Below are 16,903 nucleotides of genomic sequence, written 5' to 3' on the forward strand. Positions count from 1 at the left end.
AAGATATAATGTTTAGTTCAGGTCATTTTCTCTAATTTGGGTGAAATTTCTAAACGGCGATGTGTTTCATCAGCGCCCGGCTAGCTCAGTCGGTAGAGCATGAGACTCTTAATCTCAGGGTCGTGGGTTCGAGCCCCACGTTGGGCGGAAGTCTTTTTTTTCCTTCTGTGTGCTTCACTTCCCCAAATCACAAGAGCACAGGCCTCCATTGTGCTTACACGGAAATCAGAGACAAGTTGATCCGCCGCGAGTCTGCTCTGCTTTATAACTAATCAAAAATTACTTGGCCATAGTTTGTGCAAGTCTTGGTTGTCTTTTCAAATTCATCACCCTACTTTACAATGTTTGAAATGTAAATTAGCCTTACTTGGAGGAGAAAAATGTTGCTGAAAAAAGCCCCCAAAGTGGTTAAAGGAAGTTCAAAAAAGATAATTGAGGTGTAATTTTTAGTGCTTGTAATACCGATAAGCAACATATGGCAATATTTATATATCAGGACATATTTTATGTTTAATTTAATGAAGTCCTATGCATTGAACACATTTTTCTAGTATTCAAATACTGCTTTGAATTCTACATAAGAGTATATAAAAATAGACTTTTCATCACATCAAATTAAAGCCTTACAAATGACCCAAGATCAGACTCAACAAATGAGATAAAGCAAAAAGGAACGTGCATGTGTTCCTCAGAATGAATTGTTATATTGTATTGCCTAATAATCTATATATTTTACTCTTTATCTGGTCATAGATGGGTCTGCTGAAAGTCAGACGGGACCACATCTGGTAACTGATCAAGCTTATCAGGTAATCACTCGTACACAGTATTTTTGCATATGGTTTGTTTAACTGGCCATTATTCATATATACATAATAAAAAGCGAGGGTTAGCTTCTTTAGGATTAAATACAAGTATATCATTTCTTATATAATTTTTTATGGTGTTCTGTTTTTTGATGGCTGAAATGTCCGAATAGAATAACAGCTTTAGCCTCTCTTTTCTTTGGAATAAGCCAAGAGGGAGGAGTTTAAACAAAGGCCCTTTCCACATAAAAAATGGAAGCTTGTGCAGAGAAGCCATGGTGTCCTGCTCTCAACACTACATGCTGCCGTTTCTCCTTCTAAAACCTTCAACTAAGACGGTTGTTTCCTGATTCTGCTGTTGGAAGCTACAAAGCATTGTTCCATGGGTTTGTATGTCAGAAATACTCGCAGTAATCACAATATTTTGTGGTTTTAAGACCTAGCTCTGTGCTTATTTTTCTTCCCCTGTCTCTGACTCTCACAGTGCTGCCCCTGCCTGCACTGAACAAAGATAATTACTCAGGAAACATTTCGGCCAATCAGGCGCGGCCTTGCATCTTGCTCGTGAGGAAAGCGACCAGTCAGGATCTGGCTAACATCACCGGGGCCTGATCGCCTTGCCTGAAGAGCGGAGCCTTCCCCGACTGAGGGCTGAGAGTGTCCTCCATGTTTTATAAGTGTTGACATAACAGTGTGTCAGGCAGCCATGCATCCACAGAGGTAAGCTCTGTCTTTTTTATCTCAGACTTCTGATAACAACATGGCTTCCTTCTTCGTGTTGTGCTGACTGTTGGTTTCTAATGATGAATGCGCACACCTTAAAGTCAGTTTAGTGTGCAGGAGGAGGAGGAGCTGGGGTGGATTGGAGGCCTCGTAAGGCCTCTGTGCTCCACAGTGCTGAGGGTGGGAGGGTGGGGGTTGGCTAACGACTCTCACCCTTGTTCTCTCTCTATGTCTCAGGGTCACATGAGTGCCCCAGACAACCAGCCTGCCATACAGGAGGCAGAGTGGACCATGAAAAATCCTTTTATTTTTTTAGAATGCAAAAGAGAGTTGGATTTTAAAATGGCACACACATCTCCTTTCTGTTGTGGGAGTGTTTGTGGGTTTTTTTTTTTAGAATGGCAGAGGAAGAATGGGGGATGGGCAGTGGAGGAAAGGGTGTATTATGTACTGTTTCTAAGTGGATTGGCTCTGTGGTGTTTTCTTGTGTCATGCCAGGATGGGGACTACATGCAAAGGGAAACAGAAGTGCATGCTAGGAGGGCAGAGTGCGCAGGGCATCACGTCATTGTAACATTTTTATGTACACATATGTGAAAAATATCTAGAACATGAAAACTGTAGCACAGTGTATACACATTTAGGAAAGCTGCACTAAGACTGGGTTTTCTACAGTCCATACTAGTCAGAGGCCACATTACATACAAACACTTTGTGACAGGGGTAATCCCCTTCCAGTTTTTCCAGTGTAATCTTTATAAACTGGTTGCCTCTATTTACACTCATAGGCCTGGAGTTTATTGCCCCTGGCTTCTGCAATTCCACAGTGCTGTTGTGAAACTGCTTCCTACGCTCTCAGCCAGGCAGTAGCCATTTTGTGCTGCTGTCTTCACAGATCACACGGCATAAGCAAATATAACACACTACTCGTGGAAATAACATAAGACAGACATATTTTTAAATGTTTCAAGTCAAATCAGTTTAATGTGAATAGCACATTTCAAACAGAGTCAAGCAGAATGCTTTACATAAGTATCAACTGCATTTGAACAGCTGCTAAAAGTGTCGTTAAGAAGGATTGTTCCTTCCAATAACCTGTCATGCTGTCCACATCATAGTCGGTACGTTGTGTTTTGTCATGTTGCACCATTTTAGCAGTCTCAGCTGTGCCGGGGAAACAAAGAATGATTTCTTTTTCTTGTGGCCTGACGCAAGGCTTTTTTTTTTCATGTAGGCAACATTCAGAAGAGAGTAAGGTTATAATCAGGAAATTACTCGTAGTTTAAAAGATTGCTATCTGTGAAACCAAAACCAAAACCTTTACTACGCCACAATGCCTGATTGAGAATTTATGTTAAAATGTGTAATTATTAAATTTTAGATGGATATATGTGGGGCAAAGCTCTGAGCCTCTTTCTGTAGCATTGCAGGCTATAGAGAGGGTGACAGAGGTTGAATAGCACAGACACTGAGTTGTGCATGACAGCCACAAGGCTTTTTAAAAACATTAAAGGAAAACAAAAAGCCCCCTGGTTTTATGCTGTCATAATCACAAATTATCAAACAGAACCGAAGGAAAATAAATCGTCTGAGGCAGAGGGAAATCTCTGCATTGCAGCAAAAACGCTTTTTAAGAGGAAGAGGGGAGCCTGCATACTGTGATCTGTGTGGCATAACACAGCGACCAATAAAGTTCCACCCTGTTGGCCCTCCAGCCAATTGCAGCTGCAGTTGAGGTTAAAGATTGACAATCCGAGGGAGAGCAGCAGGGAGAGCAAGGCCTTCTGGAAAATTCCACAGCCATCTTTGATTCACCCTTTACAGCCTTTTATAAGATCCAGGTCATTTTTTTTTTCTTCTTTCGTACAGAATACGCTGTGTATACTAGCAGTATACTGATTAAGTGCTGGGAGTTGTGCTAGATCAGGCACCTTAATTTACTTAAAGTCATTGTTTAATGAAATGCTTTTATTTCCCAGGAAAAGCAAAAGCTAATCCTATTCATTTCTTCAGTTGTCTGCATGTGTTTGTTGCTCTCATGAAAGCCGGTTGTTTCTTGTCGTATTGCTAAATCAAATAATCTCTCTAGGGTTTTGTGTAGCAGACCGTGTAGGATACCTTTTCTTTTTCGCAGATGTTTTCAATGGCATCTCTAATATGATGCAATATAATGAGTGCAGTATGGTGTTCGCATTCAGTTGCATTTCTGGATTTCCAGACGGAGCCAGATATTTATCTGTTTAATGTGTGAAAATTGTTTATTGTTTTTACATGTAGAGAAGCTTTTCCATGCAGCTTTGCCAGGACCTGACTGTGGTTTTAGAGTGGTGGTCTGTGTTTCTTAAAAATGAAATCTAATTATTCCATGACAGCAGTATTCACACAGAAGGAGGGAAGCCAAGATTGAATACAGGGAACAAAAAAAACCCAACACACACGGATGAGAGCTTCTGACTTTGCTGGATTTTCCTGTGTCTCCCTCCCTGTGTTTCGCCTCTGTCTCTGTCATTGGCCGTGAGGCTTTGCCCCGACATAGACCATGTTTTTTCGTAATGTTGGACTGTAATCTCCACAGATCTCTCTGGTCCTCCTGCATGGATGTGCCAGTGCCCGAGTCTCAGCCTTGGAGTGGGGGATGGGGGAGAGGGGGGAGGGGAGCAAGCTGTGGCCTCCATTTTCTGTGACGAGAGAACCCTGCTCGTCTCTCACAGGAGTGGAATCTAAAGACATTGATTCAGTGTTGTTTCCTTTTTGTCCGTCAGGTACTTCAGTACTTACTGAGTGGGAATACTGTGTTTTCTTGCACCTGACTATTATGGAATATATCTCAGAACCTGCTAAGGATTTATTTGTTTAAATCTTCTTATTTGATGGATCATAGCTCCTAATCTGAGAATGCACTTTGGATCTTCATACTTTTTTCTTTTTCCTTTTAACGTCTGCTAATCCTGTTTTCTTTGTAGTTGCATAAATGTCTTGCCATTGGTGTTGAGAATGTGTATTATAGGGTTATTTGGCAGCTCAGGGCTGCTTGGTGATGGCTAATGTTCTTTTATAGGGCTGTGGCACATGTAGCAGAGTGAACTGGCTAACGGTTTCTTATTTTCATGTGGGCCTCATTTGTTCACGCAGTCCGGAACAGGAAGGCCCCGGAGGGGTTGGGGTGTGTGTGACTGAGGCTGTGTATGTGCATTTGAAACTGCAGGCTAGATGATACTAGATACCCAAATGCCACGAGAAACTCTGCTCAACCCATGTTTGTCACTTTTTCAGACAATGCAAGCTATGCTTGTATTCTCTCAAGTTTCATATAAACCATCGGTGACTTGAATTTTTTTAGGAACTGCTGGTGATTGTGAGCCACAGTGTATTTTCTTTTGCCACAGTGACAAACTTTAATCTTAAACCCCTTTGTCGATACATCGTGGTTTACTTGGTGTTATGAGCAAACGTTTATGAGTAAGCGTAACATCCAGATGAACAGAATCAACTTTTTTGGATAACTGAGCATGCATCAAGCATGCTGACATTTGTTTTAACTTTTTAATGGAATGTCTCTTTAAGGATGGAGGAGGGGACATGCAGAGCATTCCTTTAGTTTCAGAACTGGAAAAAAAAAAAAGATTATCCCACAAATGTGGTTGACCTTTGAGTTCTACCCCGAAAACCACTCATCCTAGCGGGAAACCAGAGCTGTAGCCAAAGCTATGATCTGGTCAAGTGTGTGACCTGTCAGGGGTCTGTGGGTGGGTTTTCTTCTCTAGGCTTTTCAATAAAGGCTACATCCTTGGAACTAGGCCCTCTGTGGCTCTCACAAAGGAGGAGCCAAACACTCAAAGACCTTCATTTATTGCCAGACCCTCTTTATTCCTGTCTTTTTTTTTTTTCTTTTTTTCTTTTTTGCCTCAGAGGAAGTGGGGTGCTACGCAAGAGCAAAGGGAAATCAGTCATTTCCAGTGTTGCATTTTTAGGTTTTGGATTTATTTATTAATTTAAAAAAGTGTTTGCCACTTTATAAACAAAGACATAAAATAGTGCCAGAAATGACAGAAGATTTAATGTGACCATAATTAGGATCTAGGCCAGAAAGGTGTTGTCAGATGAGCGTTTGAAGTTTATTAGATATATCTCTTCCTACTGGTCTCTAACAATGGGCCCAAATCCTTCAGGGGTATTCTGTTGTTACTGAAGGGGCTTGAGAGGTGCTGTTATTTGCCATGGGGGGCTGTCCCTTCAGTGGTATGTACCAACTCTCTGTGGATTTTTCTTTTCTTTTTTTGTTGCTACAGATCTATAGCTCTATACATTGTATGTCAAAGAAAGCACTGTTTGAATATTGTGACCTAGTTGGACTAAAATGCTATGACTGCAATGTAAGGACAGAGGTGCAGGGTAATTACAGCTAAATGGCCCTACGTGTTGTTGCAAATCTCAGCTTGTGCTTAGCGGAGATCAGCGTTACCATGGTGATATTTATCATCCTTTCTCTTGGAGCATAAAGAACATTTGCAGACTCCATTGTAGATGATAATATGGAAAGTATTTTAATTTCATGAAACAAAGTGGGAGATGTTGTAAAATCAAATGAAAACAACAACAATGGAAATCAGCAGAGTCCCTGTTGACAGATCCTCTGGGACCCGGGTGCCTTAGGTGGTGTTCCACTTGTTTACTGCTATGCTGATGTGGTTTCTGAACACCCTTTCTGACTTTGTGTTTGTCTCTCTTTCTGTGTTTCTGTGTGCTCCTGTTCGGTGCTCTGCAGTCTGGCTGAGGAGGAGATAAAGACAGAGTCTGATGTGGTAGAGGGAATGGATGCATCTGTGCGATCCAAAGGTAAGTCTCTAAGGCCGAGGACCTCACATTAGGAGCCAAGCATCCAACGCAGCTCAGTTACAGTAAATAACCTCTACCTTCTCTGTATGTTTTGAGGAGAAGAATCTTACGGTAATACGTTTTGCTGGTCTCTTAGGATCCATTTTTCCTGACAGTCTGCCTGCTGAATCTACACGGGGTGTAGTTAGTTCTGAGGAAGCCCTCTAGCCATTTATTATGATGAAATAGTAATTTGACGTGTATAAGTGTTGTCTTCAGTAACTGCTTTTCAGACTACTGTGATTGCTGTGTTAGATGGAATATTAGATGGTTAAAAATAATAGTGCTGAACACTGAATCTATTGTACTGCTCGCTTGAAAATTAATAACTTCAAAATACTGTTCCTCCCTCGGTTTCTCAAGGGAAGACGTGTGGGTCGATGACAGTGATGTATAATAGTTTTATAGTTTTGTTTTTTTTGTCCTCTTTTTGGTAATTATTTTTCTTAAGCTTGTGTAATGTGTTGGCTGTAAATACATTGAACATTACAAGCTTGACTCCTATTGTGTGATGACACAATTATCTTTATGTATTCAGTCCCTGATCCACCAGGGTCAGCAGAAAGATCAGTGGCACCACAGAAACGAAAGGTGTCGAGTCCCACCCATTCCTCCAATGGGCACTCTCCCTCAGACACCTCCCCCAGCCCTCTTAAGAAGAAGAAGAAGCCAGGGGCCTTGAATTGTAACAACAAAGACCAGGTAAGGGCTCTTGTAAGTGCAAGTTCATTTTGAAATCAGGTGTGTTCTCAAAGGCTATTTCTTTATGGCCCATTATTGAAATTGGATATACTTTCATAGAATGTTAAGGCCAGGGTTGTGCCTGAAAAGAACCATTTCATATGATGTGCTATCTGACCACATCAGAAATCAGATATGTTTATGGTCAATCTAACCGCTGTATAAACACAGCCATGATAAAGTGTATTTTCAGGGTCTTGAATGGGAAGTGTTTAGTGTTATTTATTTTTTGCCTCATGCTTCCACAACTAATGTGTACAATATATGGAAAAAAAAAATTGCACTGCATACAGTTGGCAGATTATACCTTCCACTTCTGGAAGTCTGCTAGGGTCTGTTCGAGTGACGTGAATTTCATCATCAGACAGTTAGTGGGAGGATTGATGCAGATGTCCGTGTACTTGCGTTACAAAGCACCAAGTACATATGCTTCCCAGGCAGCACAGTCCAAGTAGACGTTAAAGATGTATAACAGGATTGACTAGTTGGCTTTCGGGTCTTCAGCGGTCTGTGTAAATGCCAGGCTTTAGCCAGTTGTTGGTTTTGAACATGAAGGGTGAGACGGAGACCTCCTTGTCCATCATCAAAGGAGATGAACTAGGGGGAGGGGGTATCTGAGGGTATTCAACAAGAATATGTTACCAGATGTACTGGTGCTATAGTCCCAAGTCAGAATTGTCAAATAGACAACTCAAGTTGGTTTTGCAGCTCGGAAAGTCAGAGCAGCCCCACCAACAGTGACTTAACAATCCAAGGTGGCAGCTGTGAATGTAAACCGTAGTAAAATTTCAGAGTTTTTTTAAACTATACTGCCACTGTTTTGTATTTGTGATTCGCCAAATAAGGTAAAGCAGCAGTATTTATTTTTAAACTGCAGAAATCAAGCATTGCTAGCTTGATGCATAAATGGCTGTCTTCCTAACAAGCAAAGCAAAGCCTGTTTTCCTTGTCTTTCCAACTTTACTGGAATGGTAGTGAGCTTTGACATTTTTGACCAGCGTTGAGTTTCAAGGTATACAGAACCCAGCAATAGTCTAATCTAAGTGCCATATACTGCCTGTGAGAACACACTGATTTTGATCATAATCTCTTGAATACTGGCCATTTTTAAAGTAGACCCACCATACAGGAATGTGAGCTGCCACAATTCACATGAATATATTATTTTGGAAACAAGTCGTTTAATGCAACGTGAGTCGCCAATGGTCATTAACGTTGACATTTAGTACCAAATAGCCTAGATGGATATGGTTTTTATTGTTTGCTTGGTGGATAATGTAGTGTTGCGTGATTCCTTTTAGTCCTGTGTTGATCTTACATGATATTGAAAGCTAATTTAGCCCCTCTTGTATAATTTGACAGGTATCTGACGTGCGCATAGTTATGTCTTCGTGGCACTGTTGGAATACATGCTTTGGCTCTCTGGGAAAGGTCAAATAAGTAGCAGATGGATTTTAACACCACTCAAATTGAATGCCAAAGACTTGAATTTGGGCAAAGAAAGACTCTTTTGAGCCATCTATCAACTTGTATTCATGTAGTAACATGTTAACACTAAGATACCATTTAGGCATTTACCAGAGAGCCACATCATGCAATGTTTACTCTTTAGGTTTAAGGTGAGCCATGTCTCAGCTTGCACTGTAGAACCTGTTTGGTTAGTATTGATTTTATTTGAAGCCATTACATGACTAGATGTTCAGACTATTAACTGATTTTCTTAAAACAATTTTTTTGGACTGATTGTCTTTATTACCTTCTATGCTGCTTACCCTGCTTATCCCAGCTTGTTTCTGTTGCACTGCACCTTTTTGTGTTCCTGCGTGTTTTTTGAAACCTGCCCCCTTGTTTCTCTTGCCTGCATTTCAGTCAGAGCTAAGACATGGTCCCTTTTACTATATGAAGCAGCCAGCACTCACCACAGACCCTGTTGATGTTGTACCGCAGGACGGCAGGAATGACTTCTACTGCTGGCTGTGCCACCGCGAGGGCCAGGTGCTCTGCTGTGAGCTCTGCCCCAGGGTGTACCACGCCAAGTGCCTCAAACTACCAGCTGAGCCCGAGGGCGACTGGTTCTGTCCAGAGTGTGAGGTATCTTGCTGTAGTCATGTGCATTTATGTGGGTGTACACAAGTAATTGTGGAACTGTGTGCCATGAACAGCAGAAACTACCTTTCAAACTCATGGCTCATGCTTCTGTGAGCACAAGAGACGACATTAGAAGATTAAAGTTTCACTTCTACGTGTATTTGTTACACAATTCTTCAATTTGGGATACACTAACTGAATCACAAAAAAGTGATTTAAATTTTACGCAGTTTTAGATATGAATAGTATCTCTTTAGTTTACCAATTATTGTCTTGTTTTTTTTTATTATTATTTTGTTGCAGAAAATTACAGTCGCTGAATGCATTGAAACCCAGAGCAAGGCGATGACAATGCTGACAATAGACCAGCTCTCCTATTTACTCAAATTTGCACTCCAAAAGATTAAACAGCCTGGGGTAAGGGGTTTCTTCAAGTCTTTATATGCCCAGTTGCGTGTTGCAGATTCAACCAAAGATTCTGGAAACATCCATGAGGAAAGTGTAATTCATGTGTGCTTATTTCCTGTTTGTCTAATCTGAGCAGACTGAGCCCTTTCAGAAGCCTGTATCTCTGGAGCAACATCCAGATTATGCAGAGTACATCTTCCACCCCATGGACTTATGTACTTTAGAGAAGGTACTCGTATATAGATTTTTTTTTTTTTTTTTCTGGAGAAGTATTAACAATAAAAAAACAAAACTAGAATTAGAATGAAACATGAGGTAAATATGCATATAAAATGCTGGCAAAAGTGCAGTTGCTTGACTGATATTATTATTTTCACTGTACTATAGAATGTAAAGAAGAAGATGTATGGCTGTACTGAAGCTTTTCTTGCTGATGTGAAATGGATCTTGCACAACTGCATCATCTATAATGGAGGTAGGCAACTTTGATGTACGTCATTACTCCCTTTACTGTCGTAAGAATATATAAATTAAGCTTGTGCGTCGTTTCCAGGCAATCACAAATTAACAGCAACTGCGAAAGTCATTGTCAGGATCTGTGAACATGAGGTAAAGCAACTTTAATTACTTGGTGACATTTTTGTAAATGTGTCTTATTTATGGACTTGCATCATCTTCATTTAATACTTTTTTTTCTTTTCTTTTTTTAGATGAATGAGATTGAGGTGTGTCCAGAGTGCTACCTGTCCGCATGCCAAAAAAGGGACAACTGGTTTTGTGAGCCATGTGTAGGTCTTTACATTAATTTAAATCCATAAAAGTAACAGATTTTTTTTACATTTTTTATACATTTTAGCTTGGATATCAGCTTTGTGAAGCACAGTATTTTACTGTTTTGCTCTATCCAACAGAGTCAACCCCACCCCCTGGTTTGGGCTAAGCTGAAGGGCTTTCCATTCTGGCCAGCAAAAGCACTTCGTGAAAAGGATGGGCAAGTAGATGCACGCTTCTTTGGGCAGCACGACAGGTGAGATGAACCTTTTGGGCACTATAGAGGAAACTCTCCTTGTTTTAGAGGTTTAGAAAAGACCCGAGTTGCTGTATCTCCACTGGATATTAAATGTATTAAAACATTATTTTGTTCTGTTGTTGCATTTCCACATAGGGCCTGGGTTCCCATCAACAACTGCTACCTCATGTCCAAAGAGATCCCTTTCTCTGTAAAGAAAACAAAGAGCATTTTCAATAGTGCCATGCAAGAAATGGAGGTCTATGTGGAAAACATTCGCAAGAAGTTTGGAGTCTTCAACTACGCACCCTTCCGCACTCCGTACACCCCCAACAACCAGCTACAAATGCTGGTGGACCCTTCCAACCCCGGTGCTGGTACAGTGAAAACAGAGAAATCAGATAAACTTCGTTTCAACTTTGATATAACCGCTTCTCCTAAGATGGTCCTCAGCAAGAGTAGCACACCCAGCAGTATGAATCAGCGGGTCTCAATGACAGACATGCCTCGGTCTCCCATGAGTACAAACTCTTCGGTTCACACAGGGTCTGATGGAGAGCAAGATGTGGAAAAGGGCAACAGAAATCCTGCACTCCATTACAGCACTGGAGAGGAATCAATGGACTGTACTGGTAAGTCTTCTCCACTCTGGTTGCATTAACTCTATTTATGTGATTTTTAACTTATTTTATTCACCATTATAAGCTTTTTTTTCTTTTTGTTGCTTTTTAAAAAAATAAAATAATCTTTTTATTACAGCATCTCCTGTTTCAGGGAAGATGGGTCCTGCAGGCAGCGTGTCAGGTAGTCCAAAGCCCTTTAACCCTGGACTGGTGCCAAAGCAGGAGAGGACTGCAGGGACAGGTGGCATCCTCAATCTCAACCTGGGTCAGTAACAAAAAAGCAAAGAGAGACCGCATTTATGTTCTTACAAAGGCTAATAATCAAAAAGTACTTAATAATTAATGAATTTGTGATTAAACAAACATTTACATGTTCATTTCAGATCGAGTCAAGGCTGAAATGGATCTCAAAGAGCTGAGTGAGACTGTTCAACAACAGCAGCAACAACAAGGAGTCCCTGCGCCCCCTTCTACTCCAAAGAGACCCATCAGGAGCTTGGACAAGACTATTGAAAGCTGCAAGGCACAGCTTGGTACATACAAAACCAGTTTGTGACATGACTTGCTGCAGAACTCTATTCTTGTACTGTACAAGTCATTTGAACTTGCCAATGTAATGATTAATAACAAATCTAGGAAATTTAAGTTGTGGATTATTTCTCAAGACTAATTTGAATTTGGCAATTTTACAAATGCATCACGGCAGTTCTGACTCTCTAATCAGTGGCGGTCATGTCTGTGTGACTGCTGCTGACTAGGGTTTATTAAGCTATTACCAGAGAAAGGGTTCATTATTTCTTTCTATTTGCTTCTGACAGAAAGAAATTAACACAATGTCCATTTCTTAATATAGGTATTGATGAGATATCTGAAGATGCGTATAAAGATGTGGATCACAGTGACTCTGAGGACTCTGAGAAATCAGATTCAAGTGACAGCGAGTATCTCAGTGATGAGGAACACAAGCCAAAAAGTTCAGCTCAGGAGGACAAGGACAAAATGGAGAGAAAAAGGTCTAAAGCAAGCAATGATGGAGAGAATAAGGAAGGAGCTGTGGCAACGGGGGATAAAGCCACCCCGGAACCCCCACTCAAAGAGAAGCAGGGTAGCAATGGCCCAGATAGAGACCTCAAGGACAAGCCCAGAACACCCCAGTCTCAACCCCTTGCTGACAAACCCAAAGCCCCAGAGGATGTCAAAGCAGCTGCTAATACATCAACAGCTGAGCAGGACTCTGATTCTGAAAGAGAGCTTGTGATTGACTTAGGGGATGAACATGGAGGTCGTGACTCAAAGAGGGCGAAAAAAGAGCTGGGATCTTCCACTGCCAAAGCTGCCAAAGAGTCTAATGTTGCCAAGCTGGAAGGTGAGGCTTGTTGTTTTTGTTTTGTTTTGTTTTTTTTCGGGGGGGGGGGGGGGGAGGTTATACGAAACATCAGAGTGTCAGGTATGGGGAATTGCACAAGTTAAGGCATGATGTGAAAGACCATGAAACCCTTCAGATTAAACTGTTCAGTGTTTCTCTGCTAGGTGGAAGACTGTAGGTGACGTAAGGGTAGTCATGAGCTTATTGATTGAGTTGATGCACAAACAGGGTCTACATTGAAGAATTGTCGCAATCTTAACTGCGATTATCACAGAAGTCGACTTCTAAAGTCTGCAAAACAACATCTGGATAAGCTGGAATTGTTTTGGAAAGAAGGGCTGTGGGCAGAGGAAGTTAAGTTTGAGTGTTTTGGCCACAATGACAAGCAGGAGGGTGGGGGGGGTCGGAAATATAAAACTGTGGCTTTGTTTGGCAGTCAGTGGCAGAGAAACAGTACTAAATGGAGAGGACAATATATTCCAGTAATTATCAGGAAGCTTTGCTTTCAAATGCCATGCATTCAGACAAGAAACAAAGTGACTGGGTTCTATGTCTACATAGTGATCTCAATCATACTTTGAAATGCTCTAAATAAATATAATCTTATATATGCTATAAAATGTTAAATCTGTTTAATGTGGCTGATTTTGAAATGCAGAACGCCTCACCGATAAGAGACTTTTTTTTTTTTTACTGCTTAGGCAAACTGCCTTCATCTGCTACATCAGTAGCACCAGCACGTGATGTTACATCCAGCATGAAAGACTCGTCGCAGCCTTCTGTCACATCGGCGCTCAACCTCGTTTCCTCTGCCGCTTCTGCTCAGCCCAGTGCCACGACCACCACCAGTGGATCCACCAGTACACCTTCTACTGTCTCCACTTCTTCACCAGTGACTACAGCTGTAAAGAAACAGCGTCCCCTACTGCCTAAAGAGACTGCTCAAGCTGTGCAGCGGGCTGTAGTTTGGAATCCAACAAAGTTTCAAACGTCTTCTCAGAAGTGGCATATGCAGAAGATGCAGAGGCAACAGCAACAGGATGGAGAGCAGTCGGCTGTGCAGACGCGCAGCCCACAACAGCAGAACTCTTCTTCAAGCACTCGCTATCAGACCAGACAAGCAGCCAAGGGTATATACACCAATACAATTAGTCATGTCCACGTTAGTCACCATAACAAAATAAAAAGTGTACTTGAAGTTTTATAATTTCCCTTTAATTTTTTGTTGTCATCATCATCCTCTGCAGGGCAACAAAAAGACCCACCTCTGAGTGCATCCTCATCAACATCTGCCCAGGTCACATCTGGTAGCTCTCCTTTTATGTCTGGTGACTTGCAGATCCCCACAGTCTCAGCTGATGTAGCTGCAGATATAGCTAAATACACAAACAAAGTAAGTTGGAGCCTTTTCATATAAATTAAAATTCTACTCTATTAACTTTGTTTGCAAAGGTTATAACTGAGTTCAACAGTAATGTCACATTTTTACCAATACTTTGCAGATTATGGACACAATAAAGGGGACGATGACCGAAATCTACAATGATCTTTCCAAAAGCACATCGGGAAACACGATTGCAGAGGTAAAGATTGTCAGTCAAAGCAACACTTTCTGTGGTAATAATACGTAAGTATTTATCATCACAGTGTATTTTTACCACAGATTCGACGGTTAAGGATAGAGATCGAGAAGCTCCAGTGGCTCCATCAGCAAGAGTTGTCAGAGATGAAGCACAATCTGGGTAAGATACCCATTTACCTCTGTCACTCCGCAGAGCTTATTTGATCTTCAACCTGCCTTTTCCTCGCCATCAAATTTTAAACAGGTGTCGACATGGTATACAAGTTTCAAGTTTTTTGTTTTGGTGTCTTTTAAATGCAGAACTAACAATGGCAGAGATGAGGCAGAGTTTGGAGCAGGAAAGAGAACGACTGGTGGCTGAGGTGAAAAAGCAAATGGAGTTAGAAAAGCAGCAAGCGGTGGACGAGACCAAAAAGAAACAGTGGTGTGCTAACTGTCGGAAGGAGGCAATCTTCTATTGCTGCTGGAACACCAGTTACTGTGATTACCCCTGCCAGCAAGCCCATTGGCCAGAGCACATGAAGTCCTGCACACAATCGGGTAAGACAAAGCATACCTGGGATGGATGGATGTAATTTTATTTTATTTTTTTAAAGCGTTAAACTATTAGTAAAACTAAGCTAAAAGTGACTATGGTGACGCCTTCTATATTTACCTGTCAGTCAGTCATTCGTTGGTCATGTAATCACTGCATCACACTTTTTAGAAGGAATAAAGTTGCCCACTGAATAAACAGACCTATAAATGACACAAAAGATTAAGAAATTGGTTAGAAGAAGCAGGGTAGAAATGGTTAGGAGCTTTATTACAACAGACTTGTCATCAGTGTTTTGTTTTGTTAATGTAAGTGCTCTTCAGTTTCAGTGGGATATTCTTTTTCTTTTGTATTCTTACATTGTATTCCTATTTGGTAATTTTAATGTGATGTCAGATTTAATGTTAGATTTAAATTCAACATGAAATCGTCTCCAATTTTGTCCGTTTTTCTTCCCCACTCTTATTTGGTAGCTCAGCCCCCTAAGGTACAGTGCAAATGTGAAATCATAAACACAAATGCGTTACATCATTCATGAGAATTGTAGACATTTTTTCCCTTCTTACCTAACCAGTGGTTTAAGAAACAAACTGTGCGAAGATGATTTAGACAACCTGTATATATTCTCTTCTTAAATTATTATTATTATTATTTATTTAAAATATAAACAGCCACAGCGCAGCAGGAGCCGGAGGCAGACCCCAACTCAGAGCCGTCAGTCAAACCATCAGGCCACTCTCCCGCCACGCAGACCGTGCCTTCAGGCTCAGGATCAATATTGGACAAAAGCAACTCTCCCACATATATGGACAAAAGCAAGGACAGTGCTGGTGTTACTGTGACCTAACTGCTACACTATGGGCACATTTTGGGAGGTCACTGTGGGACTCCTTGGTTCAGATGTGGTGCCGGAAGGCCCACACCTCTGTGACAAATCGCTTTTTCCCATTCCCTTATGTACACCTAGTTTTTGGTTCAAATGTCATTCTCAGTTTCCTCATCTATGTTCAGGTGGATTCACCTTGTGAAAGATGTCTGTCTTGAGAAATAAATGTGAGTCAATATGTTTGCCATACTGTAGTTATGTTACAGCTCTCTCACCACTTTCTCATCTCTGAGCAAGATTGTATGAATCCACATAAAACTTTTGTCTTTATCACATCCATTGCTGCTCCTTCAGGGTTGTTTTTTATTTTGCCGACAGTTCACCATATTGTGAGACAAAACATTTGAAACAGCCATCAACATTTATCATGGTGCCATCAGAGATCTTTTGACTGATGCAAGTTTTATCTTTGGTATAAACCACCGCTTCATGCCAACTAAGGTGTTTGGGTTTTTTTGTTTTGTTTTTTTAATTTAGCAATGCAAGTTTAAAAATGGTTTCAGCCATGTACTCTTCATGTCAGTGGTGGCATTTCTGTCTCCTACCAGTTTTGTATTGTAGTTTTATGTTGTATAGGACTACAGAAAGAGATCCAATTTATGAAAATGAACTAAAAATTTAAACTGTACAAAGTTTTTTGTAAGAAGATACCTGAACAATATTTATAGTGTTATATGTTTTTATAGTATGTTTGTTGGAATTACATTTCTATGTGTTTAACAAAACAAAAAAAAGTTATTGGAAAGTATATTACTTTATATGAATGTCAGCTCTAAGCAAAACCAGTTTGACCAGATATCCAAAGTAAATCCTGGTCAGACTGCTGCTAAGAACTGGGTAGACATTAATAGAAACTGCATTTTGGCTGGATATTACTGCCTGTGAGCATGTCTGTTTTGAGCTTGTGTCTCGTTCTTGTTTACATATTGTATATAAAAATAAATGGATCCGTGAAGAAAAAAAAAAATAAAAAATCGTCAGTTTGGTGCATGAGTTGTTTTGAGTGTGATGTGAGAAAGATTTTGGCGGGGCGGCACCAGGGAATTATTTGTTTTATTCATTCCTAGTTCAGCCCCATTTACCAGCACAACCAGTTTGAGGTGGCTTTGGATTGAGAAGTCTGCATGACTTTAAATCTACTTTCTCCACAATTAGTTGTTTGTTAGTAATATTATATTACATATTACTCTGACTGCAACAGCGAAACTGCAAGGAGTAGATAAATAACTGGGGTCAATCTAAGGAGCTTGGAAAGAAAAGC

The 16,903-nt window shown here is 40.7% G+C and overlaps 1 protein-coding gene across 7 annotated transcripts; it reads left to right on the forward strand.

Annotated features, from left to right (window-relative positions):
* The first annotated feature begins 1,036 nt into the window (after positions 1 to 1,036).
* On the forward strand, positions 1,037 to 16,626 carry LOC308406920 (MYND-type zinc finger-containing chromatin reader ZMYND8-like). 7 transcript variants are annotated; one of them, XM_080898232.1, is made up of 21 exons: positions 1,037 to 1,192; positions 1,291 to 1,526; positions 6,295 to 6,365; positions 6,943 to 7,106; positions 9,015 to 9,236; positions 9,537 to 9,650; positions 9,778 to 9,870; positions 10,029 to 10,116; positions 10,195 to 10,250; positions 10,352 to 10,429; positions 10,553 to 10,668; positions 10,807 to 11,282; positions 11,410 to 11,538; positions 11,657 to 11,806; positions 12,127 to 12,639; positions 13,341 to 13,769; positions 13,887 to 14,032; positions 14,142 to 14,222; positions 14,303 to 14,381; positions 14,522 to 14,761; positions 15,428 to 16,626. In XM_080898232.1, exons 2-21 carry the CDS (start codon positions 1,513 to 1,515, stop codon positions 15,601 to 15,603), a joined length of 3,435 nt encoding a protein of 1,144 aa, XP_080754358.1. In that variant the 5' UTR covers positions 1,037 to 1,192; positions 1,291 to 1,512; the 3' UTR covers positions 15,604 to 16,626. The 7 variants fall into 7 exon arrangements, with proteins under 7 accessions (XP_080754358.1, XP_080754364.1, XP_080754359.1 ...); XM_080898233.1 differs by having other exon boundaries at positions 1,048 to 1,196; XM_080898238.1 differs by lacking the exon at positions 9,015 to 9,236.
* The last annotated feature ends 277 nt before the right edge of the window (positions 16,627 to 16,903 follow it).

This window comes from Rhamphochromis sp. 'chilingali' (assembly GCF_963969265.1).
Source record: "Rhamphochromis sp. 'chilingali' genome assembly, chromosome: 12".
In the NCBI taxonomy this organism is placed as follows: Eukaryota; Metazoa; Chordata; class Actinopteri; order Cichliformes; family Cichlidae; genus Rhamphochromis; species Rhamphochromis sp. 'chilingali'.

Excerpts from the sequence above, each read along its gene's own strand:
- LOC308406920 (XM_080898232.1), top strand. Across the intron at positions 9,237-9,536 it reads GGTTCTGTCCAGAGTGTGAG|AAAATTACAGTCGCTGAATG; the intron begins GTATCTTGCTGT and ends ATTTTGTTGCAG. Across the intron at positions 10,430-10,552 it reads ACTGGTTTTGTGAGCCATGT|AGTCAACCCCACCCCCTGGT; the intron begins GTAGGTCTTTAC and ends TCTATCCAACAG.